A 27,196-nucleotide genomic window follows, 5' to 3' on the forward strand; every position below is an offset into this window, starting at 1 on the left:
AACCCTGGTAGGTAAAGATTGTTGTTGTTTAGTCATTTAGTCGTGTCCGACTCTTCGTGACCCCATGGACCAGAGCACGCCAGGCACTCCTGTCTTCCACTGCCTCCTGCAGTTTGGTCAGACTCAGGGCCGTCTTAAGTATATCCAGCGCCGTGGTGCAAACATCCCTCTGGAGCCCCCCCCCCCAATTTCCCAGAGTTGCCAACCTTTTTACGGCGCTGCTGGCAGCTTTGCGGGGCTGGAGGGCAGCTCCTCCGGTGGGGAAGAGGCGGAGGCTCCGGGCGCAGCGCTGCTTCAGCAAGGTGGGCGAGGGTGGCAAGCTGATGCCGGGAGGCGCCGCGTCCAGCTTCTGCCTCTTCCCTGGCGCCCTCCAGAACTTGGCGCCCTGTGCCACTTGCTTCTATGGGCAAGATGCCCCTGGTCAAACGCTCATTAGTAGCTTCAAGAACAGTGTCCAACCATCTCATCCTCTGTTGTCCTCTTCTCCTTCTGCCCTCAATCTTTCCCAACATCAGGGTCTTTTCCAGGGAGTCTTCTCTTCTCATGAGGGGGCCAAAGTATTGGAGCCTCAGCTTCAGGATCTGTCCTTCCAGTGAGCACTCAGGGCTGATTTCCTTCAGAATGGATAGGTTTGGTATTCTTGCAGTCCATGGGACTCTCAAGAGTCTCCTCCAGCACCATAATTCAAAAGCATCAATTCTTTGGCGATCAGCCTTCTTTATGGTCCAGCTCTCACTTCCATACAGCTGCTTCCCAGTTCAGAGCCAAAAGTAATTGTTTCAGGGTAACCCAGTGGTAGGTAAAGATAATAGAAAGTTAATGCTAGGTCCTGACTTAAAATACAGGTGGCTACTCCGTATGGAATTGCCAGCACCTGTCCAGGACTCTTGTTTGGATTACTCAAGGGTTCCAAGTCGCAAATGCACTATGCCTTTGCAACACCTTATTTTATTCAAAGAATTATGGGCACTGTCCTTTGCCGCTCAGTTAACAATTCACAGCAGAGATGGATTTAGGGGAGCCTTGGGGGCACCACAATTATGATGCAGAATGGAAAGTGGGAGGTATGGGGGCACTGGGTTTTGGTGTTGCGCCACTGAAATCTGAGATCCCAAGGTCTGCCGCTGTTCACAGCAACACAAACAAGAGCCGTCAAATTGGAAGGATAATCAGGTCCAACCCCCTGCAGTGCAGGAATATGCAGCTGCGCCAAATGGGGATCGAACCTGCAACCTTGGCGTTATCACCACACTTTAACCAACCGAGCTATCCAGGCCATTAGGGCAAATGGGGTACTGCCCCACTAACCTCACTGTGCCCTGGAGGCCAACTTCCTCCTCCTCCATCTCAGTGTTGCCCTTGTAGAACTCAGCAGTGAAGATGGGGACAAAAGTAGGGTTTAGTTGGGTCTGGATCCACCTCCTGTTGGGCTCCGAGCCTTCTGACCCTTCCATCCCAATGGGCACCAGTCACAGATCAGGTGTTTGTGGTTTATGACCCCAACCCGTTTCATATCAACCATTTCACTTTTTGCATCTGATCCCGCCTGAAAAACCCCTTTCCCCTTTGCATAGATTACTTCTTTCTCTTTCATTCTCAATCTCCAGATGGATGCTGACCAGGAGAGGCTGATTTGGTTATTCCCCCCCCCCTTTTTGGCGCATGCAGCACACTCTGATTAATGTTGCAGCTCCCCCTGCTGGCAGCCTCTTGGAACACAGCTACAAAGGCAGAAAAAAGAACAACTTTTTACCAAACTAATTACCAACTAATTACCAAACAACTAATTACCAAACTTAAAACCATGGAGAAACCTGGTCTGAACAAAGACATTGGATTCTTATCTCATTATACATGACAAAGCTATCTTTAGCCATCTCACCCCTTGCCTTTCCCTGCAAGACTAATTGTAGCCGATAAGAGTCAAGAGTCGTCAACAGGTTTTCCACACCTATCAGCTGATCACCCATTCCCACCACCCTTCTGAGTAATACCCCTCCCCACTCCCTCACTATATTTAAGGATCTGGTGACTTCCATTTCAGTGTATCTGAAGAAGTGTGCATGCACACGAAAGCTCACACCAAGAACTAACTTAGTTGGTCTCTAAGGTGCTACTGGAATGATTTTTTTTATTTTGTTTTGACTATGGCAGACCAACACGGCTACCCACCTATAACCAGAAAAAAAGAGGGCAGCCCCAAAACTTTTGAAGGCAGAAACAGTATTGGAAGCACAACAGCATATAACCAGCTCCCTTTTATACCACCATGAGCACATAGTCATGAATGCACAATAAAAACAAAGCCTGGAGGGGCCCTGTGTATGTTTGGGGGGTACGGACGGCATTCTTTTCTAACTTTGTATATTGGGGGGAAAACACTCCTATGCTGTTGTTCTTTCATGCTGGGTTATCATTCTTGGCACTCTGGGCTCCTTTTCCAACAGAGAGGCAGGAAATAAATAAGTTCGCTAAATAAATATGGGGACCATACACTGAAACACCGATGTGCCAGAGTGTTCTGTATTTCTTCTATTTGTTTAATATTAATTATTTTTAAAGGACAGCCTTCCAAGGCTGCTTTTCATTAGTTTTTTTTGTTTGTTTTTTTGAGGGAGTTAAACCGAATTCAGTGGGATGTGCAACACAATCCCTTGCAACGTTCCCCCGGGAGCAAGTACCACTACGTTCAGTGGAGCTTGGGTTAACCGCACATAGGACTGCTGCCTTACTTAACTCAGTGGCAGATCAGTTTGTTTTGCATGCAGAAGGATTTAGGTTCAATCCCCAGCCATCTCCAGGTAGGGCTAGGAAAGAATCATGTCTGAAAATGCAGAGCCACTGCCGACCAGTGCAGACAGACCTGAGTTAGATATAGGCCAACCATCTGATTCAGTTATAAGGCAGGATCCTGCGCACCTCAATTCTTTCAATGTTCTAAAACGGGTGTGGGTGCATGCTTCCATGTAAACCAATCCTTTGCATGTAGGACACATGGAATTAAATGTGGCTCCCATGTAAATTTATGTAGGGTTGTAGCCTTAGACATATCCCCTCCCCACCCCCCATAACACATGCTTTCCCCCACTAAATGCATTTATCACTGTATATGTTGACACATGGATTGCTTTACAGCTGCTTAGCTGGTGGTGTTTTTTTTTTAAGCACCGCCAGACACTGGAACAGTACAATTAGCATATGCAGATGAGCTACTGCTCCACTTCTCCCCTTCCCCCTCAATTCTTCTGGAAGCTGTAGCAACTTGAAAAAAGGACCTGTGTTGCTAGCAGCATTACTCTATGATGTTTTTTGGAGGGTGCCGAAGCAGGGCTGTTTCCCCCCCAGTTGTGACCTACTTTGAATTCAGTGACTTGATGCAACACAGAGAGGAGCCTACACTGGCACCAGTACCACCATGAACATCAGAGGGCAGAGGGCACTTCCAAAAGATGGAGATACTATGAGTCCCACCCCCACCCCCCAACACACACAAACAACGCTAATAGCTAATCTTTGAGAGAGACTCTTCTCTCAGTCCCACTACACGCACTGAAGACATTTAAGCAGTTGATTTGTGATCTAGTGCCATTTCTTCAACCTTGGGTCCCTAGATGTGGGTGGACTACAACTCCCCATCACCATTAACCTGTGAAATGCACCTTGAAAACAGAGTGGCGTTATAAATGGTCCCGTGGCCAATCAGGGGCAGGAGCAGAAAGGAGCCAATCAGAGCCCCGTGGGTGTGGCATAGCCTGCCACAGCCGATGGGTAGGAAGAATGGGAAGGAAGAGACACAGGCCAGTTGTCTCTCGCTGCAGATTGGTGAAATGGGGAAGGAGCTGTGTAGCTGCGTTCAATAGCAGCTGGCCTTTGGTATGCCCATAAGACACAGCGGAGGGAGAAAACAAGGTCTTGGATTTAGTCACAGGTCACAGATGTGGAAAATCCTGAATGATATTTCATAGTTCCAGACAGCTTCTCCAAGTCACGTTGACCTAAAGAGAACGCTACAAAGGAAAGCACAGGAGAGATTGTATTTGATGCAAAAACCATTGCCAAAACACTCAGGGCTTGACCACAGTAGCGTTTGAAGCTCCTGGAACCTAAATTTTTGGCCCATCATCCACATGAAAGCCTCCTTTTGAGCATTCAGTTAAGAATCCCCCTATCCCTGGGACAATCCGAAAAGGGGAAACCTACCTACCTCACTGTCATCAGTGAGCTGGACACACTGCAGTGGGGCTTTTTTTGTGGGTTGGCATGTCAGAACTTTTTTGGGGGGGGAATCCCCTTCCCGCTTCCACATCCCCTGCTTCCTCTATGGCTCTTGTCTGTCTTCCAGTAGTTCTCCCGAACAACTTTTGGTAAGAGTCAAGAGTTTCTTTAAATGCAACTGCACTGGAATTGTTTTTCCCCACTGCCTACAACCACCTACTTATATTGCAGGCTGTCTCGGTTGTCTTCAGAAGAGCTGCAGGTGGCTCCTTACTGGTGAGCATTGTGCAGTGGTACCTCTTGATGTGAACGGGATCCGTTCTGGAGCCCCGTTCACACCCTGAGCGGTCGCAACCCGCAGCGCCGCTTCTGCGCACGTGCGGGTTGCGATTCGGCGCGCATGCGCGTGACGCCATTTGATGCGTCTGCACATGAGCGACCCGCCGAACCCAGAAGTAACCCGTTCCGTTACTTCTGGGATCGGCACGTTCATAACCCGTGCCGTTCGCAACCCGCAGCGAACACAACACAAGGTACGACTGTACAGGGTACATCAACCCTTTTCCTCTCCTCTGCCGCTCTGGAGGGCTGCTCCTTAGCAGGCTGTTGGCAGAATCATGCACAACACACACACACACACATCTATGTTGCAAGTCTGGGTGCAACTCAGCTTGCAGAAGAGGGGTTTTGCGTGGGTTAAAACAGACAGTGTTAGGGACTTACAGATTCCCAGAGTTTCCCTGTACAGTGGAACCTCGTGTTACATACCATCCTCCTTACAAATGCTTCGGGTTACAAGCGCCGCTAACCCGGAAGTAGATGCTCCTGGTTGCAAACTTTGCCCCAGGATGTGAGCGGGAGCTGTGCGACGGCAGCAGCGGGAGGCACCATTAGTGAAAGCGCGCCTCATGTTAAGAACGGTTTCGGGTTACAAACGGACCTCCGGAACGAATTAAGTTTGTAACCGGAGGTACCACTGTATCTTTAACCTCTTGAGCTGACCTCTCTCTGTCTCTTTGATGTTAGACTGATGTTCTCAGCTGCATCCTGCTTACAACTTCCTCTTTCTTCTCCAACTTGAACCTCAAGATAAGCGGTCACCTTTAATTATCCTGTCTGAAAACAAAGAACCAAGCATGGCTGCCTCGTTCTTCTCTAGGCTAGAAAATTTTCTATCCAAGTTACAGATTTCCTACAATAAACAACCTTGTTGCTTTCTTAGCTGCAAGCACCTCTGTGTGGGCAATGGCAACTGGTACAAAGTCTGCTCACTAGCCCAGTTTTCACTAGCCAAATGCTGCCCACTCTGCATACAGAAGGGTCTCAATAGGTAACTGGCCCAGTTGGTCTGAATAATGTATTTATTTTTTTAAAAAACACAAAAACCACAGGAGTCCAGAAGTGATGGCAGTGCTAATGGAAGGGCATAGAAAACAACACGCAGCCCCAATACAACCCAGTGAGCAGTGCCCAACTGTTATGGATGGGAAACATCTGCACAGATTCGGAGGCACAGAAAATTAAAGGCATTTGTGCGCGGACAACCAAGGTGGGACAACAGGCATGTGGAAACGGCGGCCCACGCATGTGTTAATGCCTTAGTGTGAACACAGCCTCAGAGCAATGGCAGTCTCGTCTTTGTGCATCGGCCCTCTCCAAGGCAGGTCTGGACATGTGAAGAGGCCGCAACCAGGAAGAAGGCACCACTTTCCTATGTGAGGCCTCTATAGGTGGGTAGCTGTATCTTATCCAAGGCACAGGGCGGTCTCCTGGCAGGCTGGCCGTTGTCTGCCTGCTTCCCCAAATCTTGCAGCATCCCACAAACACAAAGGAAGGAAAGGACAGCCCCAATTGCTAAATTGCAGCTGAATTAAGGAGGATGCTAGGCTGCTTCGGTTTCCATGGCAACTGCTGAAGGGTTCCGATCACCATGGTTCCCAAGAACACTCCCCTTTGGAGGAGGCGGGCTCTCATTTGCCAATGGGGCAGGCAACCCCAGTGCCTTTCAGGCCGCAAAACCCCTGGGGGTTTTTGTGCAGGTATTGCTGGTGGTAATCTTCAGCGTAGTAGAACTTGCCGGCCTCCTGGATCTCGGTCGTTATCCGTCCCCGCTGCTTCTTAGACAGCTCCTGCCAAAGGATGACAGTAACGAAGAAGAGACATTCAGATAGTTAGCACTCCCAGTAGGATGGTTAGAGAAAAACACAAACCACAGATAGGTAACATGTGCCCTTCTAGATGTTGTCAAGACTACAGCTGCCATCATCCCTGACCAATGACTATACTGGCTGAGGCTGATGGGATCTGGAGTTCAACCATTATCCGCTGAGGACACTAAGATTGCAGGTTCAATCCCTGTATGGGGCAGTTGCATATTCCTGCTTCGCAGAGGGTTGGACTAGATTAGGGGTCAGCAAACCTTTTCAGCAGGGGGCCGGCCCACTCTCTCTCAGACCTTGTGGGAGGCCTGACTAAATTTTGAAAAAAATTATGAACAAATTCCTATGCCCCACAAATAACCCAGAGATGCATTTTAAATAAAAGCACACATTCTACTCATGTAAAAACACGCTGATTCCAGGACCGTCCACGGGCTGCATTTAGAAGGCGATTGGGCCGCATTCGGCCTACGGGCCTTAGTTTGGGGGCCCCTGGACTAGATGATCCTCATGGTCTCTTCCAACTCTATGAGTCTATGCTGGGTACTGGAACCTGAGACCTTCTGCCTGCAAAGCATGTCTTCTACTACTGAGCTATGGCCTTCCCCCACCTGCCTCCAAGACCTGTAGTTACAAGTCTACACCCCCACCCCCACCTTTGTAGCATCCTTCAAATTTTGGAAGCTTGGTGCTGGAGATATAAAATATCAAGATGCTTATGCTAATTTCACCACGTGTGAAAAGAACACAAGTTTCCGGCCCACATGACCGTGAAGGTGGCTGCACTTGGAATACTGTGCACAGTTCTGGCTGCCTCAGCTCAAAAAGGATATGGGACAGCTGGAAAAGAAGAGATGAAAGAGCAGCCAAAATGTTCATGGGGATGGGAGTGGTTCCCTTATGAAGAAAGTCTGCCACGTTTGGGACTTTAGGGAAAAGGTGACATGACAGAAGGCTATAAAATTTAGAACTTAGGGGCACCAAATGAAGCGGAATGTTGGGTAGACCAAAGAAAATACTCCACACAGTGCGTAATTAAACTATGGAGTCTGCTCCTCCTGCAGGTAAAAGATAAAGGTAAAGGACCCCTGGAGGGTTAAGTCCAGTCAAAGGTGACTATGTGGTGCGGCGCTCATCTTGCTTTCAGGCCAATGGAGCCGGCATTTGTCCACATACAGCTTTCCGGATCATGTGGCCAGCATGTCTAAACCATTTCTGGTGCAACAAAACACTGTGATGGAAACCAGAGCACACAGAAACGCCATTTACCTTCCCGCCACAGCGGTACCTATTTATCTACTTGCACTGGTGTGCTTTCAAACTGCTAGGTTGGCAGGAGCTGGGACAGAGCAACGGGAGCTCACCTTGTCACTGGGATTCAAACCGCCGACCTTCCAATAGGCAAGCCCAAGAGGCTCAATGGTTTAGACCACAGTGCCATCTGCGTCCCTGGTCCTCCTGCTGGAGGCAGTAATGGCCACTGATTTGGATGGCTTCAAGAGGATTGAGCAAATTCATAGAGGATGAGGCTTTCAAGTGGCTACCAACCACAATGGCTGTGCTCTGCCTCCATGGTTGGAGGCTATTTGTTTCTGAACACCAGCTGCGGGAAACCATGGGAGGGGAGAGTGTTTTCGTGCTCAGGTCCTGCTTGAGGGTTCCCCACAGGCATCTGGGTTGCCACCTTGAGAACAGGATGCTGGACTAGATGGGCCATTGCCCTGATCCAGCAGGCTCTGCTCAGTGTTGGCCTCTGGTCGCCCAATGGCATGTGGCCCTGGAAGGTTGTCCAGAAAGGAATGAGTCTGGAGAGGGTTTCCTGCCCCTGGAGGGCAGACAAGATACAAGTTGTTCACAGAAAACATTTTCAATCAGAGAAACTCACTGCCACAAGGTTGGGGTCTGGTGAGAACAGAGGAAAGATGAGGATACCATGGCACATTTAATCAGCTGGGGCATGTGCATGGAATCTTAAGTTAATATCATTTTTAGTCTCGGTGGCTCCTGTGCATTTTGGGCTTGTGGATTTGTTACATGATTGATTCTCCTGCAATCTGCATTAATTGAGTTACTTCTCGGTCTGTCACTTATGTTTTCATGTTGCTTGGAAATGTTATGATCTAGTAATTATAAATTGCACATTTTGATGAATTGCTTAATGGATTGGTATTGCCTAATATTTTTTTATGTCTGTCTCTTCTTATTACAAATTTGTGTTTTAACTATCGAGGTCTTATTGACTAACATTATTTTTGCATTGTATATATTTGTCAGCTTAACGCAAACCACCTTGAACGTATAGGGAAGGACGGACTTTGGCAAAGTGAGGTGATGATCAGTAACTCCAATCGCTTTGGAACGGGGTGTGGAACCTGTGACCCTTCAGATGTTGCCAGACAACAACTTCCCACCATCCCAGTCAGGCTGAAGCTGATGGGAGCTGGAATCCATCAATATCTGAGGGGGTCACAGGTCGACCACTTTTGCTTCAGAAGGTGATTGGACAAATTCAGGGTGGATGGGTCCACTGACAGCCTGGAGAGCACCATCACTGTTCTGGTAGCCCTTGCAACCTCACTCTTCAGCGCCAAATTTAGGATGGTGCTCTCTGTGCCCTGCTTTCACCTGGGCAGAGCAATAGCTGAAGGTTTCAGTCAGCCTTCAAACCCATGGCTGACACTACCGCTCTGCATCCTCAGGCAGCTTCTGGTGCCCCAGCAGGGCCCATTGGTGCCGACGCCTGCTTCGAAATTGCTCCCTTCCCTCCCTGGGTTTGGGGCATACTGCAGCTGGCCGCCATTTTAAATTTCCCAGAAATGCCATTGTGGATCATTAAAATGGCAGGCAGCTCGCAGCCGCTGCCTGCCGCAAGACCACAGAGTGGCGGCTGCAAGCTTTTGCCCACCACTTCCATCTTGGGCCTCCCTGTCAAGCTTGGAGACGCTCAACGGCACTGAAATTTCTAGCCGAATTCTCAAGCAAGGAGGTAGGAGGAGACAGACGCTGTCAAAACAAATTACTTCCTTCCGATGGGCTTAGGAGGGATTGGCCTGCTTCCTCCGGCATCTCCTCGACCCTTTCCCCTTTAGCAATAGTGGTAGCGAGCCTCTTAAGCCTTGGTGCCAAGTACAGCTTCCCCCTCTCCTCCTAGTTGGCAGCCTTCACGTAGGGAGGTGGTGGTAAGGAGGGAGAGGAGAGGCCAATGGATGTCTTCAGCAGTGGTGGGAGGGATCTGCATCACGAGAAACATGGAGGGGTGGGGGGAGAGGGCGGACGCAGCCCAGCTTCCCAGCCATCTCTTTAAATGCAATTAAGGATGCTGCCCACTTCAAAGGCTCTGCCAGCTCTGGAGGGCTTCCAGCCAACAACACTGGGTTGCACATGTTTTGTGATGGTTGGGGGGCGGGAGTGCGTAACAGCTGAGAGGGAGGCAGGCGAGGAGGGAGGCGCATGGCTCTCCAGGGCTCAGAACAATGAAGCTTATCGCAGGCAGAGTTAATTCACAGGCAGCACGGATGGTGCGTGCAAGAGAGCCGATAAGACAACACAGTTAATTAACTGGAACCCAGCTGGGCCTGGTGCTGGCAGAGAAGCTGCAGCGGGAAAAGAGCAGCGGAGGGCAGGCTTGCAGAGACAGAGAGAATGTGCAAGGTGATGTGTGTGCTTGTGGATGTTACAGGGGTCACAGATCCTAAGGAATTTCTTTTCTCTCCCCCCCCCCCAGTTCTCTCTATTAGCAGGCTAGGCATGGGTGGCACTAATTGAAAAGCTCACCGCTTTGATCTCCAGCCCCCAGGAACTTCCCCTCATCCAGCACTGCTTTCTCTGCAGCGCTACGGCTATTGCTTTGGGAGGTACATCCGTTCCCATACAAGCATCGCTACTACGGCATAAACAAGGGATGGGGAACCTTTAGCTATTGAGGGGCCACATTTCAGGATGCCGATAGCGGGTGGAGATGAACAGAAGTGGATACATCCATCCTGCTTGCTGGCTGGCTCTCTGGCGCTGCTGCCGCCTCTCCCTGCCGCCTCTCTGTGTGTTTGTCACCCCCCTTTTCTCTTTCGCTCTGCCACCCGCTTTCTCTGTGTGTCACTGACTTTCTCTCTCTGCCACCTTCTCTCTCCCCCCCCAACCCGCTTTCTCTCCCCCATGCCTGTTCTTCCTCCCCACCCCGTGGGCTACCAGGGAAAGGACAAATTGCTCTTGTCTCAAGCCCAAACTAGATGCTTGCAGAAGCATTTCCGCCCCCACCCCAATAACTCCACCCATGTTTGCATTTTTCCTATCCCCCCCCCACAACCTTTCTTCCCTCCCTCCAGACTCCTCCTCTGAAAGGAATTAGGCCAAGGGTCCCCACCCTTGTTATAAAGGGTCAGATTCAAAAGAAGAGCCCCCCTACTGGACCACATCAAAGAGTCGGCTAGTCAGCATTCCATTCCCCCCAATGGCCGATCAGATGCTTCAAGGATGCCCACCAGCAACTGATTAATATATCTATATCTACCTACCTACCTACCTATACAGTGGTACTTCGGGTTACAGACGCTTCAGGTTACAGATGCTTCAGGTTACAGACTCTGCTAACCCAGAAACAGTACCTCGGGTTAAGAACTTTGCTTCAGGATGAGAACAGAAATTGCGGCGCAGCAGCAGCGGGAGGTCCCATTAGCTAAAGTGGTGCTTCAGGTTAAGAACAGTTTCAGGTTAAGAAAGGACCTCCGGAATGAATTAAGTTCTTAACCTGAGGTACCACTGTGTATACACACACACACACACACACACACACACACACACAGAGTATATATATACTGATATATGTATACTGATATAGGGACGCAGGTGGCGCTGTGGTCTAAACCATTCAGCCTCTTGGGCTTGCCGATCGGAAGGTCGGCGGTTCGAATCCCCACGACGGGGTGAGCTCCCTTTACTCTGTCCCAGCTCCTGCCAATCTAGCAGTTCGAAAGCACGCCAGTGCAAGTAGATAAATAGGTACGGCTGCAGAGGGAAGGTAAACGGCATTTCTGTGCGCTCTGGTTCTGTCACGGTGTTTCGTTGCGCCAGAAGCGGTTTAGTCCTGCTGGCCACATGACCCGGAAAGCTGTCTGTGGACAAACGCTGGCTCCCTCGGCCTGAAAGCAAGATGAGCGCCGCAACCCCAGAGTCGCCTTTGACTGGACTTAACCGTCCAGGGGTCCTTTACCTTTATCCATTGGCATGAATGCAGGGCCTGCATTTATGTATCACAACCAGTTTAAAAGCCTTGAAATCCCCCAGTCAAACAATCTATATTTCTGCCTATACAGAACACACCCTAAATGGGGGGAAAGTACATCACTATCGCTATCCTGGAACATCCCAGAGCAACTCTTTGATCCTAGGCAAAGTTCCCATTCCCACCTGAGTGCTCCTGGTGGCAGCTAAAAATGTTGCTGGTCTGCCCTTCACCCACTTATCTCTTACCAACCAGCAGCAAAGATTGCTGAAGAGCGGCCCTTTATAGGTGAGTAAAGGAGCAGCATATAAATGACTGTCATAAGCCATTGTACAATTAAGCACTCTAACAGCATAATGCACCACTGGTTCAGACACCAAAGCAACCATGTGGCTGTGGGGGCGCATGGATGTGTGGGGGTGTATGAACACGTGTGTGTATCTTGCATCTCTACCCCAAAGCCAAATAGGATTGGCTGGTGGAAGCAAGAGGTTTCCGTGCCCCCTTTATGCCCAACCACTTAAAGGTTCAAGATCCGTGTCTTTTCCCATCTGTGATCATCCAAGCAGCTGCCAATAGGAAACACAGATCCTGCCTCCATGCTGCTGCCTCTGTCATCACCATCAGTTACCTGCTTTGGTCATCTTTCTCCTGCTCCAACCTCAAAAAAGCATTTCCTCTGAAAGCTGGAAAGCTTTATCGCTTTTCTGTACTTTTTTATTATTATTACTGCTATTCCTAGTGGCTTGTAACGATGCTCTTATTGTAAATTTTGGAAAGGTATCCGCATATGTGTGTTTTAGTTTGCAGTAGAACGCTTTAGAATTTTATTTTATTTTATTGGTATATTAAGCGGCGTAAAGATGGTCTTAAGTAAGCACATGAGGGCAGGGTTGGGAAGGCACCCCCGTAGGAAAAGGCAATGCTATTGAGACAGGATCCCAGGTGGCTCTGGACAGCAAGGAGGCTCCCTGCCCTTGGAGCTATTAATAAATGCTAAGATGTGTCTTCTGCCACATGCAGGCCTCAGATGAGCAAAGCTCTAGGGGCCCCTCCAGGGAGCAGGGAGCAAAGTGCCTAGCATTTAGGCTCCGCGGAGAACAGAATATATAAATAACAGATTGTTCCTAGAGGCAGCATGCTGTCCCACTACCCTCTGGGACGGGGGCTACTGAATATTTTCTCCCCGGTGGGGTATATCTTAGCATGACTAATGGGATGTTGGAAGCAAACCTGCCAGCAGTGCAGAGCTGAGCGACATGTCATATTTGGGATCACCAAGACGGAGACAGTTTCTGGCCTTAAAGTCACGCTGCTGAGTAGTCAGAGACACATACGTACAGACACACACACACACACGAAAAAAGAAGATATCCTGGGTGGTTATTCTAGAGTAACCAGCCTATCATAGCTAGGGTTAACTCAATGCAGCCCACTGGCACTTAGGAGCATAGGATTGCCAGGATTTTAGGCAAGGGTCTCTCCCAGCCCTACCTGGAGATGCGGGGGATCGAACCTGGGACCTTTTGCATGCAAAGCAGATGCTTTATCACTGAGCTACCGCCTGTTCCCATTAGAAGCTCATACAGGTGCTTGGTCTAATTTGCAAATGCTCGGGTGCTATTCTCTGGGCCAGTTCACAGCTGTGACATTTCTGGTTTAGCTTTGGCTAACATAGGACTATGCTAGGTTGGTCCTCTTCAGCCTATCTTTCGAGCTTCACATGCCACAGTAAGGCAGAGCTGTCAACCTTCCTTTTTTTTGCATTGGGAAACCGCCATAGCTGAAGAAGAAGAAGAAGAGTTTGGATTTGATATCCCGCTATTCACTACCCGAAGGAGTCTCAAAGCGGCTAACATTCTCCTTTCCCTTCCCTTTCCCTTTCCCTTCCAGCAGCTGCATGTGGAGGAGTGGAGACACGAACCCGGTTCCCCAGATTACGAGTCTGCCGCTCTTAACCACTACACCAAACTGGCTTTCCCATTTTTTTGCAATGGGAAACGGCGCTGGAATAAGGGAATTTCATGCAAAAAAAGGGAAAGGTGACAGCTATGCAGTAGGGCATATTTTTAAAATTATTTAACCAGTGTATTCCCAGAATGCTGGTGCTCTGTCCACCAGACTGAACTCTTGAGTAGGGGCGGCAGCGGGGGGGGGGCATGGTGGAAAGCGATTCAGTTCACATTTTAAAGTGCATCTACCTAGCTTGCGCTTTCTGAAGCAATATATGAACCTAAACACAGCCCTCCTTCAGAATTTAATTTCTCCGAATTTTGCAATGCAGTTCTCCAAGTCATGAAGAGGTAAAAGCTAGGGGAGAGTGTGCAAGGACTTGTAAAATAAAAGCACACAAAGATGCATCGTATTAGGGAAAACCTGTTTGAAAAGATGTGCATGTTTGGCAAAACCGCACACAAAAATGTGAATATTTAGGGGTCAGCAAACCTTTTCAGCAGGCGGCTGGTCCACTGTCCCTCAGACCTTGTGGGGGCCAGACTAAACTTTGGAAAAAAAATGAACGAATTCCTATGCCCCACAAATAACCCAGAGATGCATTTTAAATAAAAGGACACATTCTACTCATGTAAAAACACGCTGGTTCCCGGACTGTCTGCGGGCCGGATTGAGAAGGTGATTGGGCTGCATCCGGCCCCCGGGCCTTAGTTTGCCTACCCAAGAGGACGTTAAACTGAAATTTGCAAGTTGATGTGGAAATGTGGAGAACAGACCTTAAGATTGAAAATATTAGTGAAACTGAAATTGACCGATTTGTCCATCCGTAGTCAGAAGCATCTCACTGTGGCTCCACCTGGGAAGACGGAAGCTTCCCAAAGTCACCCAGGTTGCCCTTGATCTCACCTCTTCCCAACAGCCTCAAATGTGGAGCTTCTTTCCTCACCAGAGGCTGCTGCTCAACCAGCTCTGCCTATAACACCCACACACCAACACCCTGCACCCCCATCTATCCTCGCACACACACGCACACACACCCCGGTTCAGGCACAGGCCGACGTCTGCCCAGCACGTGCCGATTCTAAGCAGGGTTGCCCTTAATTGCCTCTGCAATGGCGGCTGGGAGGGGGGCAAACGGCTTACGGCAATGAATCACATTGAAAGGGGCGATGGGTGGAGAGGCTACACCTGCCTGTGCCGCTGACCTTTGCACCCTGGTTGCCAATTGCCGTGGTGGCAAGTTGCCAAGGAAACCAACATATTCTCTCTCCGCCCCCGCCCCCCCGCGCAACCCCTCTTTTCCAGCCCATAGTACACATATGGCCTTGGAGGAGCAATTATCTGCATGCACTCTGCCTGCCTTTGTTGTGGGGCATGGCTTAGAGGGCAAGTCCTATTCACTGGAGGGTAAAGAAACAAGGCATGTGTGTGTGTGTTCCCCCCAAAAAAGCCCCATTGGTATCTCAGGTCCTATGAAAATGTCAGCAACGAAACAGCAGGTGACTATCTCCCCTGGGACCCTTTTATTTAGGGGATTTTATAAACCGCCGTCCAACACCCGTTTTCCAAAACAGGTGGCAACATCAACCTACATAAGGAGGATTAAAATTTTAAGCAATATTAACAAGCAAGGAAGCCATCGGGGGGGGGGGGCAGGATCCCAGCACCAGAATCCTGCTAACAGGAGCTTTGCTCCCCACCCCTCAAAGGCACATCAAAAGAGAAACCTCTCCCCCTGCCTCCTGAAAAGACAACAGATGGAATCTCACAAGCTTCTAGAGCAGGGTTTCCCAAACTTGGGTCTCCAGCTGTTTTTGGACTACAACTCCCATCATCCCTTGCCAGCAGGACCAGTGGTCAGGGACGATGGGAATTGTCCCAGTGGTCCAGGACCCCTGCAGAGAAGATGCTGCTTCTTACAGCAGCTAGCCTAGCTTCTGCACCCAGTGGTTCTGTCAGCAGGGCTTTATTTGCTGACCTTGAGTCTCCTGACAGTTTGGATAGGAAAAGAGTTTTCCCGGGATAGTCAGGACACAGACCGTTCAAGGCAGCCTTCCCCAACCTGATGCCCCGTAGAGTTTTTGAACTCCAGGTCCCAGCAGCCCCAGCCAGCATAGCCAGGGCCAATTGGGGTGTGGGTTGGCCCAGGGCCTCAAAGCTCAAAGGAAGCCAGTGAATGCTTGCATTGGCAGTTCCGTGTGGGGCAATGGCAGTCCTTTGCAGGAAGATATTATAAATTATTATTATTATTGTTGTTGTTGTTGTTGTTGTTGTTGTTGTTTGTTGTTAATAATAATAATAATACCCCGCCCATCTGCCACAGAGGCAGCTGTGTTGATGTGTATCAGGAAGTAGCCAAAGACAGAGAACTTTTCACAGTGATGAATGTTTTGAAGGCTCCACTAACTTCCTTTCCCACACACTTTTAAGACCATCTTCACAATTATAATTGCAAGCAAGATAGGCATTGAAACCAAAATCTTACTTTGCACTTGAAAGGGCTTCTGCACCGGCATATACAGTACAAAGTCCTTGATCATAAATGAGATACATTCTCAGGTTTACTTTATGGCTGCAGAATAGCTGCTGAGCTCTGAGCTCTTTTTTTTTTTTTTAGGGTTATGGGGTACAACCGCTGTTAAGCAGGTTTCTTCATTAGCACCAGACTCAAGGAGTAGCAGCACAGCGGGACACGTTTTGCATGCCGCAAGTTCCTGGGTTCAGTCCCAGGTACCTCCGGCTGAAAGATGTCAGATAGCTGGGCTGCAAAAGAACCTAACCCAGGAGTAGCCCCTCCAGATGTAGCTGGACTACAGCTTCCATGATCCCTGACCAGTGGCCATTCTGGCTGAGGCTGATGGGAACTGCAGAAGAGTCCTAGGCTCAGACCTTAGGGTGCTAACACGGACTGATCACAGAAGGCAACTTAAGGCGCCTTTACCCTCCAACCTTTCCCCCATCCAAATGCCCATAGCTCCCATACCTGCTCATACATCTCCTTGGATTTCAGGGCAGATTCCAGCTGCTCAGCTCCAATGGGATAGATGGCTGAACGATACTGGGTGCCGACGTCTCCGTATTGCTTCATGCCTGGAAAGAAAGTGGTTGTTAAAGGGAGCAGACATGCAAGGCGGCCACCCTTGTTCGGCAGCAACTGGTAAAAAACTGGAGTTCTGCACTTTCCACCAACTATTGAGTCTGCGGGTATAAGCCAGGGCAGCCATTGTGGCACCCTCCTATAAGCCACAGTCAGAATGGTCAATTGTCAGGGATGGTGGGATGAGATTATTGGTTCATCTAGCCCAGGATTATCTACAGCAGCCTTCTCTACCCAGATGCCCTCCAGATGTTGTGGAACTCCAGGTCTCATCAGCCCTAGCAAGCATCACCACTGGTAAGGAATGATGGGAGTTGGAGTCCAACCACATCTGGAGGATGCCAGGCTAGAGAAGGCTGGTCTACTGTTCCTTTCCAACCCGAGACCTTCAGCCAACCAAAGGCATACTCTCCCATTGAGTTGTGCTCTTCCCCGGCTGACCGTCCTCACCAAACACTGGCCTGCCCCCCATGTATCCATACAGACACACTTCCCCCCTGCCCCCTCTGCCTCCCAGCCATGAGCAAACGATTGCTATTCCTCTCATGGGAAAGGCTGTTAATCACCTAGGCACAACAAATCCACTGTGCCCGCTGTGTGACTTGTCAGCCCAGCCAATCCTGTGTCTGCGTAATGTGAATATATTACAAAGCCCTCATCTGGAACACAGAGAACGGAGCCCAGGGAGAAAGCAGTGCCTGGAGGGAGCACCACACTGGAGACGATCAATGTTACCAGAGGAGGGGCAGGGAAGGACGCTTGCGGTGTGCTGGAACGACGCTGCTGCTACTGCTCCGTCCATCTCAGTACTGTCTACATGGAGAGGCAGTAGCTCTCCAGGATTTCAGGCAGAGGACATCCCCAGGCCTACCTGGAGATGCTGGGAATTGAACCTGTGACGTTCTGCATGTAAAGTGGATGCTCTCTTACACTGAGTTACAGCCCTTTGCCTATCTCAGGCATAGGTAGAATAATAGAATCATAGAGTTGGAAGAGACCACAAGGGCCATCCAGTCCAACTCCCTGCCATAGGTAAACTCGGCCCTCCAGATGTTTTGGTACTACAACTCCCACCACCCCTAGCTAACAGGACCAGTGGTCAGGGATGATGGGAGTTGTACTCCCAAAACATCTGGAGGGCCGAGTTTGCCTATGCCTGGCCTATCTGGACCAGGGACACAGCAGGCCAATAAAGGAGGACATTTCATTTCACTTCCATTTCACTTGTGATTTGTACACCTCCTTTCTATATTACTGTATGCAAGGCAGTTTTACAAGCTGAAGGATCAACAAAGACCGCATACCTCCGATCCAAGGCAGAAACGTCATAATAAAAACATAGGTTTAAAATAAACAACTCATACTGTATTACTTTATTTGATATGAGTAATATTCAGTAATCCATTAGGATATAATAGTATGCAGTAAAATTAAATATCAGCCCCAAAAAAGCTAAACAGAAATTCACTCTTCACAATTACAATAAATAACTTCTAGACTGTAAGCAATAAAAATAGCAGCAAGTCACAGTGCATAAAATAACACAATATAAATTGAGAAGCAAAGAGACACAACTTGTAAAATTATTATTGTTTTTTAATCCCCTGAACTCCTCTTCATGGTATTCCTCCTTAAGGACATGGCAATGGTCTGTAAAATTGCTCATGGTATGGAAAAAGCGGATTTAAAAAAAAAAAACATTATCTTTTGACAAAAATCACTACTTGGCAACTATTTACACAGTATCCTTCTTTTTCATACATTCTAACTCCAAATTTAACACCCCAACCTTTCCCGTTATCACAATATAATATAATTCATCTTTTAAAGCCAAATATAGGCTTATAAAATGATTTACTGAGTCCCTGCTGAGCCAATTTAATCTATAATTTCTCTCTCACACACACAGGCAACTTAACAATTTCAAAGTTTGATCCCAATGCTGTTGGGGCTCAAATTCCTTTTCCAAGTTTTGCAAACGCTATTCTCGCTCTTGTAAAAATATATACAATTAGGACTTGTTTTTCTACCCGTACATAGTTCTAAACACAAGTTTGAAGGGGAAAAAGGGGGATATTGTAGAGCTAGAAAAGGTTCAGGAAAGAGCAACCAAAATGATAGAAGAACTGAAGTGGTTGCTGCGCTGGGGTCTTTTTAGTTGAGAGAGAAAAGGCAAGCAAGTAAGAGGGGACATGCAAAAGATAAATAAATTGATGCACGATGGGGAAAAGTGAAGAGAGAAAAGCTTTCCTCCCTCTCTTATAACACCAGAATTCAGGGGCAGCCAATGAAGCTGAATGTGTAGGAGGACCCAGGATAGATAGAAGAAAGTACTGGTACTTTGTCACAAGGCACAGAGTTAAATCATGGAATTCGCTCTCACAAGACACAGTGATGACCACAATCTTGAGTGGCTTTAAAGGATGATTAGACAAATCCATGGAAGTCTATTGATGTCTATTAGCTTCAACGGCTCTGTTCTACTGCCACTGGCAGAGGAGCAGGTCTGAATCCTGGTCACCAGATACCAGAAAGGGTCAGGGGGGAGTTGCTGATGCTAGCAGGCTTCCTGGTTGGACCCTGTGAGAAGACGATGCTGAGCAAGACTGGGCCTTTGGCTTGATCCAGCACAGCTCTTATTATATAACAACGGTATTCCTGGCAGGCGCTTATAGCTCCAGACTAAGGAGCTGGGCTCGCTCCTACAAAACCGCTTCCACAATGGACAGAAGAAAGGAAGAAAGAAGTATTACTAAAGGTTAGTAGAACTGATTTATATGAATATTGAATTGGATGTTATGTTTTGCTTTGTATTATTTACAACTGAATTATTGGGAATATAGGAAGGCATTAATTGAATGCATTTTGTGGTTTTTTAGGAAGAATTCAACATGTAATCTTTTAACATTGCTATTCTTTGGTTATCGTTTGTTTTTTTATTCAATGTTCTTTTTTTCTTTTGTATAGATGTAATAAAGGCTCCAGTACTTTGGCCACCTCATGAGAAGAGAAGACTCCCTGGAAAAGACCCTGATGTTGGGAAAGATGGAGGGCACAAGGAGAAGGGGACGACAGAGGATGAGATGGTTGGACAGTGTTCTCGAAGCTACTAATATGAGTTTGGCCAAACTGCGGGAGGCAGTGAAGGATAGGCGTGCCTGGCGTGCTCTGGTCCATGGGGTCACGAAGAGTCGGACACGACTGAACGACTGAACAACAACAACAACAATAAAGTAAATATTTTTTATTTTTTTAAAAAAAGAGCAAAACCGCTTCCACAAGGAAGGAGCCACCAGCTGGCAGTTTGCATGGACCAGCATTGCCGTTTCCAGGATGCTACCGCACAAATCTGCCTAGGCGGCGAGGTAACCCACAGGGATCAGGCAACCGGAACATATTGTGTTTGATACCTATCCATTCTCAAAGAAATCAGCCCTGAGTGCTCACTAGAAGGACAGATCCTGAAGTTGAGGCTCCAGTACTTTGGCCACCTCATGAGAAGAGAAGACTCCCTAGAAAAGACCCTGATGTTGGGAAAGATGGAGGGCACAAGGAGAAGGGGACGACAGAGGATGAGATGGTTGGACAGTGTTCTCGAAGCTACCAACATGAGTCTGACCAAACTGCGGTAGGCAGTGGAAGACAGTAGTAGCCCCATGCTTGTGGAATGCTCTCCTTAAAGAGGATCGCTGGGCACCCACTTTGCAATTCTTTTTGGCACCAAGCAAAGCCAATTCTTTCCTTCCAGACTTTTAAGCGGTTTTCCCCCCCTGTTTTAATTGCCAACAGTATTTTAATTGGTTCAGCTAATCTGATGCAGTTTTTCAAGGAGATTTTATTTGTTGAATTATGATGATGGTTTGCAGATGTATTTGAATGTTTTTTACTTGTTTTAGTTTTAAATGAGTATCAACAGCGTCCTAGGCCTCATGGCCAAGGATTTATTAAGGCATGTCTTAAGGGACACATCAGTCATTCTTATGCCGATGGCTGCTTGAAGAATTCATTTTTTTGCAAATCCTGATACTGTACAAAAAAGTGACCTCATTTACACTTCCTAAACTAATGTGTGGATCAGAATGTAGGTTTCTTAGGCAAGTGGGAAATTCATACTGCTCTGAATTTTGCAATGCAATTCTTGACTCAAAAAACATAGCAAAATGACTTTAAAATGTGCATTTGACATAAAATACATTCAAAAATATGTATTTAAATGCAGGCTTTGTGAGAATCACAGATAAACATGGAAACCCAAAACCCTGGAAAGCTGCTGCCACTCAGTGTAGAGCAGTGTTCTTCAACCTTGGTTGAGATTCCTGTTTGCAGGGGGTTGAACTAGATGACCCTCAGGGTCCCTTCCAACTCTACAATGCTACAATTCTAACCTTGGGTCCCCAGATGTGGGTAGACTACAATTCCCATCATCCACAGTCTGCTTAGCGCACTGGTAAATAAAGGATGGTGGGAACTGTAGCCCACCCACAATGGGAACCCCGAGGTTGAAAAACACCGGTGTAGTCAATACTGAGCTAGACGGACCAATGATCTAACTCCGTACAGTGGTACCTCGGGTTACAGGTGCTTCAGGTTACAGACTCCGCTAACCCAGAAATATTACCTCGGGTTAAGAACTTTGCTTCAGGATGAGAACAGAAATTGTGTGGCGGCAGCAGGAGGCCCCATTAGCTAAAGTGGTACCTCAGGTTAAGAACAGTTTCAGGTTAAGAACGGACCTCCAGAACGAATTAAGTTCTTAACCCGAGGTACCACTGTATAAGGCAGCTTCCTAAGTTCCCTAGTGAATCAGCAAAGCTGGAGGCAGCGCTGCCTAGTGGTTAGGTGGTGGACAGGTGTTACAAGGGACCACTATGAGATGCCGGGGTGGGGAGTAACCTTCTCCAAACTTGCAGAGTCCAACAGTGGCCCTGTCTGAGTTAAATACTGTCTGCCCCCGTAATAAGCTGTGAGCTTTGTCATGTCATATGCTCATATCATCATATCGTTGGGGGTACTCAAGGGTATGGGGTACCAGCACCCCACCCAAAAAAATGTTAAAAGTGTGGCACTTACTGTAACAACAACAAATGCACCGTATATGTGCGTGTGTGTGTGTGTGTCTGTGTACACACACACACCACACTGATCTCCTTGGGGAGGAAGAGCGGGATATAAATGGTTTTTTAAAAAAATAAATAAAGCCATTGACGAAGACCCAACTCATTAAAGCACCCACACGCAATTACGAACCCAGAGGAGTGCCCTGCCGGTGACACAGAGAGAATGCTAATCTCCTCATTAAAATTACACTTCATTACAAAAAAAGGCTCAGCCTTCCCCAAGCCTCTAACCCTTCCCCCTATCCCTTGCTGTCACTCAGTGTTGACGTGAGGCGGGTTTCAAATAGGCCTCCTCCCCCCCCCCCGCACCTCCCGGTTATTAAAACACACACGGAGGGAGAGAGAGAGAGAGAGAGAGAACATTAAAAGTCCCCATTGCCCTCTTCTTTGCAACTGATCTCCCTTCTACTTCCATGGCCCCCCTCCCTTCAACATGCTCACCATTCCCTACCCCACCCCAGTGTTGCTGGGGGGGGGGGAAACGGGGACTGGAAGTCACTTAAAGAGACAACTACCTTAAAAGCAGAGGGTTGGAAATGGAGGCTGCCTGACAAGCGTCATAACAAAACCAAAACAAAACCCTCAGAAGAGGCATTAGCAAAACCTCCCTGGGTGAAGAGCTTTGCATGTCCTCTGCATGAAGTTACCCGGGCAAATTGCTGCGTGCTGTTTTGTGGCTCTGCCCAGCGTTCCCCCGAGGATTTAGCATCAATAGCCTGACTCAAGGGGACGGAGGTGGAGCTCCCAGGCAGTGCCCAACCAGACTCTGCCCAGATCCAGACCAGCACAGTATCCGCAAGGTTTGCCGCATCACATGTCCTCCTGCTAGCAAGAGCGAAGAAAGCTAAGGAACGCAGGGAGTTGCCACAGACTGGGTCAAATTGTTTGTACTTCTAACCCAACTAGTGTCTGCTTTGACAGACAGCTTCTCTCCAGGGTCTCAGGTAGGGATGCTTGAAGAATCTACGAGTGCTATAGAACCCCCATGCAGGCCAACCTGTTCTGCTCCTACCCAGACAAATGAGCAAACCATGATGCAACTATCCATCGCATCTCCCAAATTTTGGAATGAGAGTTCTCTGTTCAAAAAGGGGGGGTGGGTGGAAGCCCACACATACCAAAATGCATTTTAAAATGTGTGATCTTAGGGTGAAACAAAGCTGCACAATACATAAAAGATACGCATTTAAAGATGCATTTTGATAATAAAATATATAAATACTACTTAAAATGAAAATTTAAGTGAGAGTATCCATGCAGGTCTTCTTTTTTGGGGGGGAATCACAGATGAGTGGAGCAGAACAGGCTTATGACTTAACACATGCAAGATTGACATATGTCAGAAACAGATTGCTCAATCCCTCCTTTGTCTCAGGTAGAGGTCTAACACATTACCTGATTCTTCTAAGTGGAGATGTCGAGGGTCGAATCAGAGACAATGGGTGTGCTCTACTACTAAACCATGGTCTCTACCCCTTAAACCAGGGTTAGGACATCTTCATCAGCTTCCATGCCGTTCTAGGCACAATGCTCTATTTGGCTTGGGAGCAAGGTATAGCTGAAAGATCTGCCCTCTCCCACATGAAGCCAACTGTTCCTTAAGTCCCTGCTTTGGCTGCCCCCACCTGAGGTTAGGCAAATGGCAACCAGTGACAGGGCCTGCTCTGTGGTGGCATCCTACTTAGAAAAATGGCTTACTTAACACAACCATTGGTCACAGATGATGGGAGCTGTAGCCTAGCAACTTCTGGAGGGCCACAGGTTCCCTCCAGCACTACTAGATTACTGTCCCAGCTTTCCCCTTCATGGTGCTAGAACAGCAAATAACTACAGACTACTGAGATTCTTGCAGATCTAGAAATGGAAAGTCTGTACCTCTGTGACAAGACCACAGGCTTTACCCGTAAAAGGCTCCAGGTTCAATCCCAGGGATCTCCAGGTTGGGCTGAGAAAGGTTCCTGCTGGAAATTGTTTCAAGGTGATGTTGGTCATGGTACACAATTCCGGCATTGAGTTGGGGAAAGTTGCTCTATCTAGGCCAGTTAGAGCTCTTGTTCATTCCCTTTCCTCTGACATGAGACGTTACCTTGGGTTGGATCGTGGTTCTCCCAGAAAAACTTGAGAAGGTCCTCGTAGCCGATGATCTGTGGGTCAAACACAACTCTGACCACTTCCGCATGTCCTGTCATCCCTGGGAATGAAGAAAGTGGAGGAATAGATTGTTATTCCGTAAACCTGAAAATTCCTTACTCCTTTGGATTAGCACAGTGGTTTGTTGTAAGCACCGTTCCCAGGAGGGATTGCTGTAGTGCCCGTCAGCTGATTGGTGCTTACAACTACCCTGTTTTGGGCAGGGATCAGCTGCGCTACAGAATCCCCAGTTGGGAAGTCTGGCCTGTGGGCCAAAACAGCTAATATCTGCCCCTAGTGGCTGACCAGAGCTTACAACAAGGGCGCTGGGATCAGCACCAAGAACCATGAACGTGCAAGCATGCACATTTAGAAGATAGCTGCTTTGCTCCTCCGTTGGTCCAGCTGCCACCATGATACCGACAGCTATCCCATGGTTTGGCTTAGCTTCATATCTGAACTTAGGCTCATGGTTGGTTTCCAAGTAGTCTCCCGAAAACAAACCATGAGTAGCAAACCAAGGACAAATCTCGGTTACAGCTTGTGATGCATTTGGAGCAAGACAAACCACGAGCCTGTGTTTGGGCATGACACTAAGCCAAACCATAGCTTAGTTCTCAATAGCATGGCAGCAGCATAGTTTGGCTTTAGCGCTATGCAAGATCCAGGCCAGCAAAGGCAATATTGCCCTTGTGCTTAGGTCCAGCTTGCAGGCTTCCCACAGTGTGTGAACAGGATACTGGACTAGATGGGCCACTGGCCTGATCCAGGAGGCCCTCCTTCTTCTCCTGCTATGCCTGCGTATAGGACAGCATCTGCATTATGTGGAGTAAGCCTCACCAAACTGTTTTATGATCTGCATTATGTTTTGCATCGCATTTCTGCATGCCACCCAGGTATTCTCCAAATCTCCAAACTCCAAAACAAGCAGTTGGCCATCCGATGGCTGAAAAAAAAACCCCAAAGCAAAACAAATCCTGCATCTGCCTTAACAGTACTGAGCAGAATTTTATGCATGCGGATGGATTGGGGAAGATAGAACCACAGCGAGCAACACTGCAAGGGTTAACCCAGAGCCTCCTTCCCTATTGGTAGTACCTGAAGCATCTCCCTGGTATTACTGTCTCCTATATAAAGTCAGGATGGGGATGGGGGAGAGCGGTGCTCACTACCCAACACCTCCCCCACCCCCTCCCACCCCAACAGGGCTGGAGATGCTTCTGGGGAGGCCATTTCCCTTGAGCAGTTTCCAGTTAATTTTGCTCAAGCAAACCTGCTGCCCCTCACACGGTAATTAAGAGGAAAAGGAGGGGCAGCCGTGCAACGTGATGAGCAAGGCAGCCGAGCGAGCCACTAGCGCCTGCTGAGAGCTGCCCTATATACAGGCGGATGGGGAGGAGCAGATGGGGAACAGCCACGGGCTCTTTCGCCCAGGATGCATTAAGGTGGGGGACCAGGAGCAGAAGGGAAGGGCAAAGCCTTCCCACCCCCACCCCCGCTCCCCATCTTCTCCTGCTCGGCAGGCCAAGGTCTGCAGGCCAGAGCAGGGAGTTGTGTGGCTCAGGGAGCAGCCATGCTAGCAAAGCAACACAGAGTGTGCAAGCGCATGAAACAAGGCAGTCTCTCCTACTCCTCCCTCCCGCACCAAAAATAAAATAAAAATGTGTGTGTGTGTGTGTTGAGAATCACACTCCCCTGCGGCAGAGAGAGATTTGCAGCTGCAGCCTCAAAATAGGCCTGCATCTCGAGGCTGCTGCAGCGTGCCGATGCGCACGGCCGTGCATCTCTTGCCCTCTGCTGCACCCAAGGAGGCACTGCATAGCTGCACACCAGAGACCCTGCGCTGTTTGGCAAAACTTTTCCTCCAACAGCCTTGAAAGACAAAAGGAGCACGGATAGGCACAAGCCTGTGGGGCGGGGTGGGGGAGCTGACATCACCACTATGATCTGAAGCACCGTTACAGTTTGCCTGCCTGGGTGTGCTGACAGAGCTTAGCTGCAAAACTACCTGTAGGTAAAGGATGAAAGAGAAGGTTCTTCGGTACATTGCACTGGGGACGCAGGGGGTAAAATAGCCACTGGGTTATCCCCCCTGACCATTTTGCAGCGTAATAAAGAACCAGGCCGAACCCAGATTCTGGGACAGGCCCTCTCTAATCCAGTACTATTGCTCCTGTCAGCACCTGCCCATTCATTTGTTATCACTGCCAATTCACCCTCCGAGGCCCAGTCCATCCAGATGGAGAGGTCAAAGCAAGCAGAGGCTGCTTGCTGCTTTTGTCATTGCTTGTGCACCAGGAGAGGGCAGTCAAACAGGAATGTGGAGAAGAGGCAATGAAGGGGCCTAAGCTGAGACAGCCCTGCTAGCAGAGAGGGGCTTGCCAGGTGCCAACTCATTATGCCAGCCCTTCTTGGGGCAACGAGATCATCTGGTTTGTGCATCGGCTGCATTCTGTAATAAACCAGGTAGCAAAAGCAAGGAATAAGGGATAAGGAATAATTTTATTGGCCAAGTATCAATCATACTTGGAATTTTGCTTCAACTACATTGCAACGTAAAGAAAATCGTAACTCATACAAACACTATTCCCCTCACAATACAACAGCCTAACAAAGGAACCCCATACCACCAACTGACCTCCCTCCCGCACACAACTACAAATTCAACAGTTAGATGGCACAAGGAAAAAAACCTATTCCTTTGCCCAGACTTTTTTGTGTATAGAGTCCTGTAATGACGTCCAGATGGAAGTAAATCAAACAGGTAATGACCAGGATGTGAAGGGTCTGCGACAATTCTCTCTGCTCTCTTACTGGCTCGAGCAGCATAAAGTGTCTCTATTGCGGGCAAACTAACACCAGTTACCCTCTCTGCAATTCTTACTGCTCGTTGGAGCCTCTTCTTATCCAGCTTAGAGGCTGTGCCATACCAGGCAGTAATAGAATTACAGAGAACAGTTTCAGTAGTACCTCTGTAAAATTGGATCAACAATTCTTGAGGCAAGGAGGAAGAGCAGGTCTGTGAGGCCCTGGGTGGAAACAGCAGGACCCCTGTAGGGGTGTGGGTGGGCTTCAGCAGCTGCCCAACGAAGCCACCTTTTGACCCTGACCCTGACTGTTACATATGAGCAAGGCAAATGATGCTGACTTACCCCTTTAGATAAGAAAGCACTATAGGGTGCTAACACCAAGTGGTTTCCTGCAAGGCAACTGAGCCTCCTTCCCTACTCACTTAACACAATATGGCATTTAACCCTTTTCAGTTGCCATATGTCCTCTTTTTCCAGGACACACCCTCTTTTTCATG

At 48.4% G+C, this 27,196-nt stretch overlaps 1 protein-coding gene across 8 annotated transcripts in view; it reads right to left on the reverse strand.

The window, feature by feature from the left end:
- Window positions 1-5,609: 5,609 nt before the first annotated feature.
- The window catches only part of LOC117051497 (mitochondrial peptide methionine sulfoxide reductase-like), a 43,658-nt gene continuing 22,071 nt past the window's right edge, over window positions 5,610-27,196 (reverse strand). For 7 of the 8 annotated variants that reach the window (XM_033157917.1, XM_033157920.1, XM_033157921.1 and 4 more), the window contains 3 exons: window positions 23,846-23,950; window positions 16,529-16,635; window positions 5,610-6,344 (listed from right to left, as the gene is read on the reverse strand). In XM_033157917.1, coding sequence (XP_033013808.1) covers window positions 6,186-6,344; window positions 16,529-16,635; window positions 23,846-23,950 — 371 coding nt within the window. In that variant the 3' untranslated portion in view covers window positions 5,610-6,185. The remainder of the gene's footprint in view (window positions 6,345-16,528; window positions 16,636-23,845; window positions 23,951-27,196) is intronic. The other variant, XM_033157918.1, reaches the window with a different exon arrangement.

Source organism: Lacerta agilis, chromosome 8, assembly GCF_009819535.1.
Source record: "Lacerta agilis isolate rLacAgi1 chromosome 8, rLacAgi1.pri, whole genome shotgun sequence".
NCBI classification, from domain to species: Eukaryota; Metazoa; Chordata; class Lepidosauria; order Squamata; family Lacertidae; genus Lacerta; species Lacerta agilis.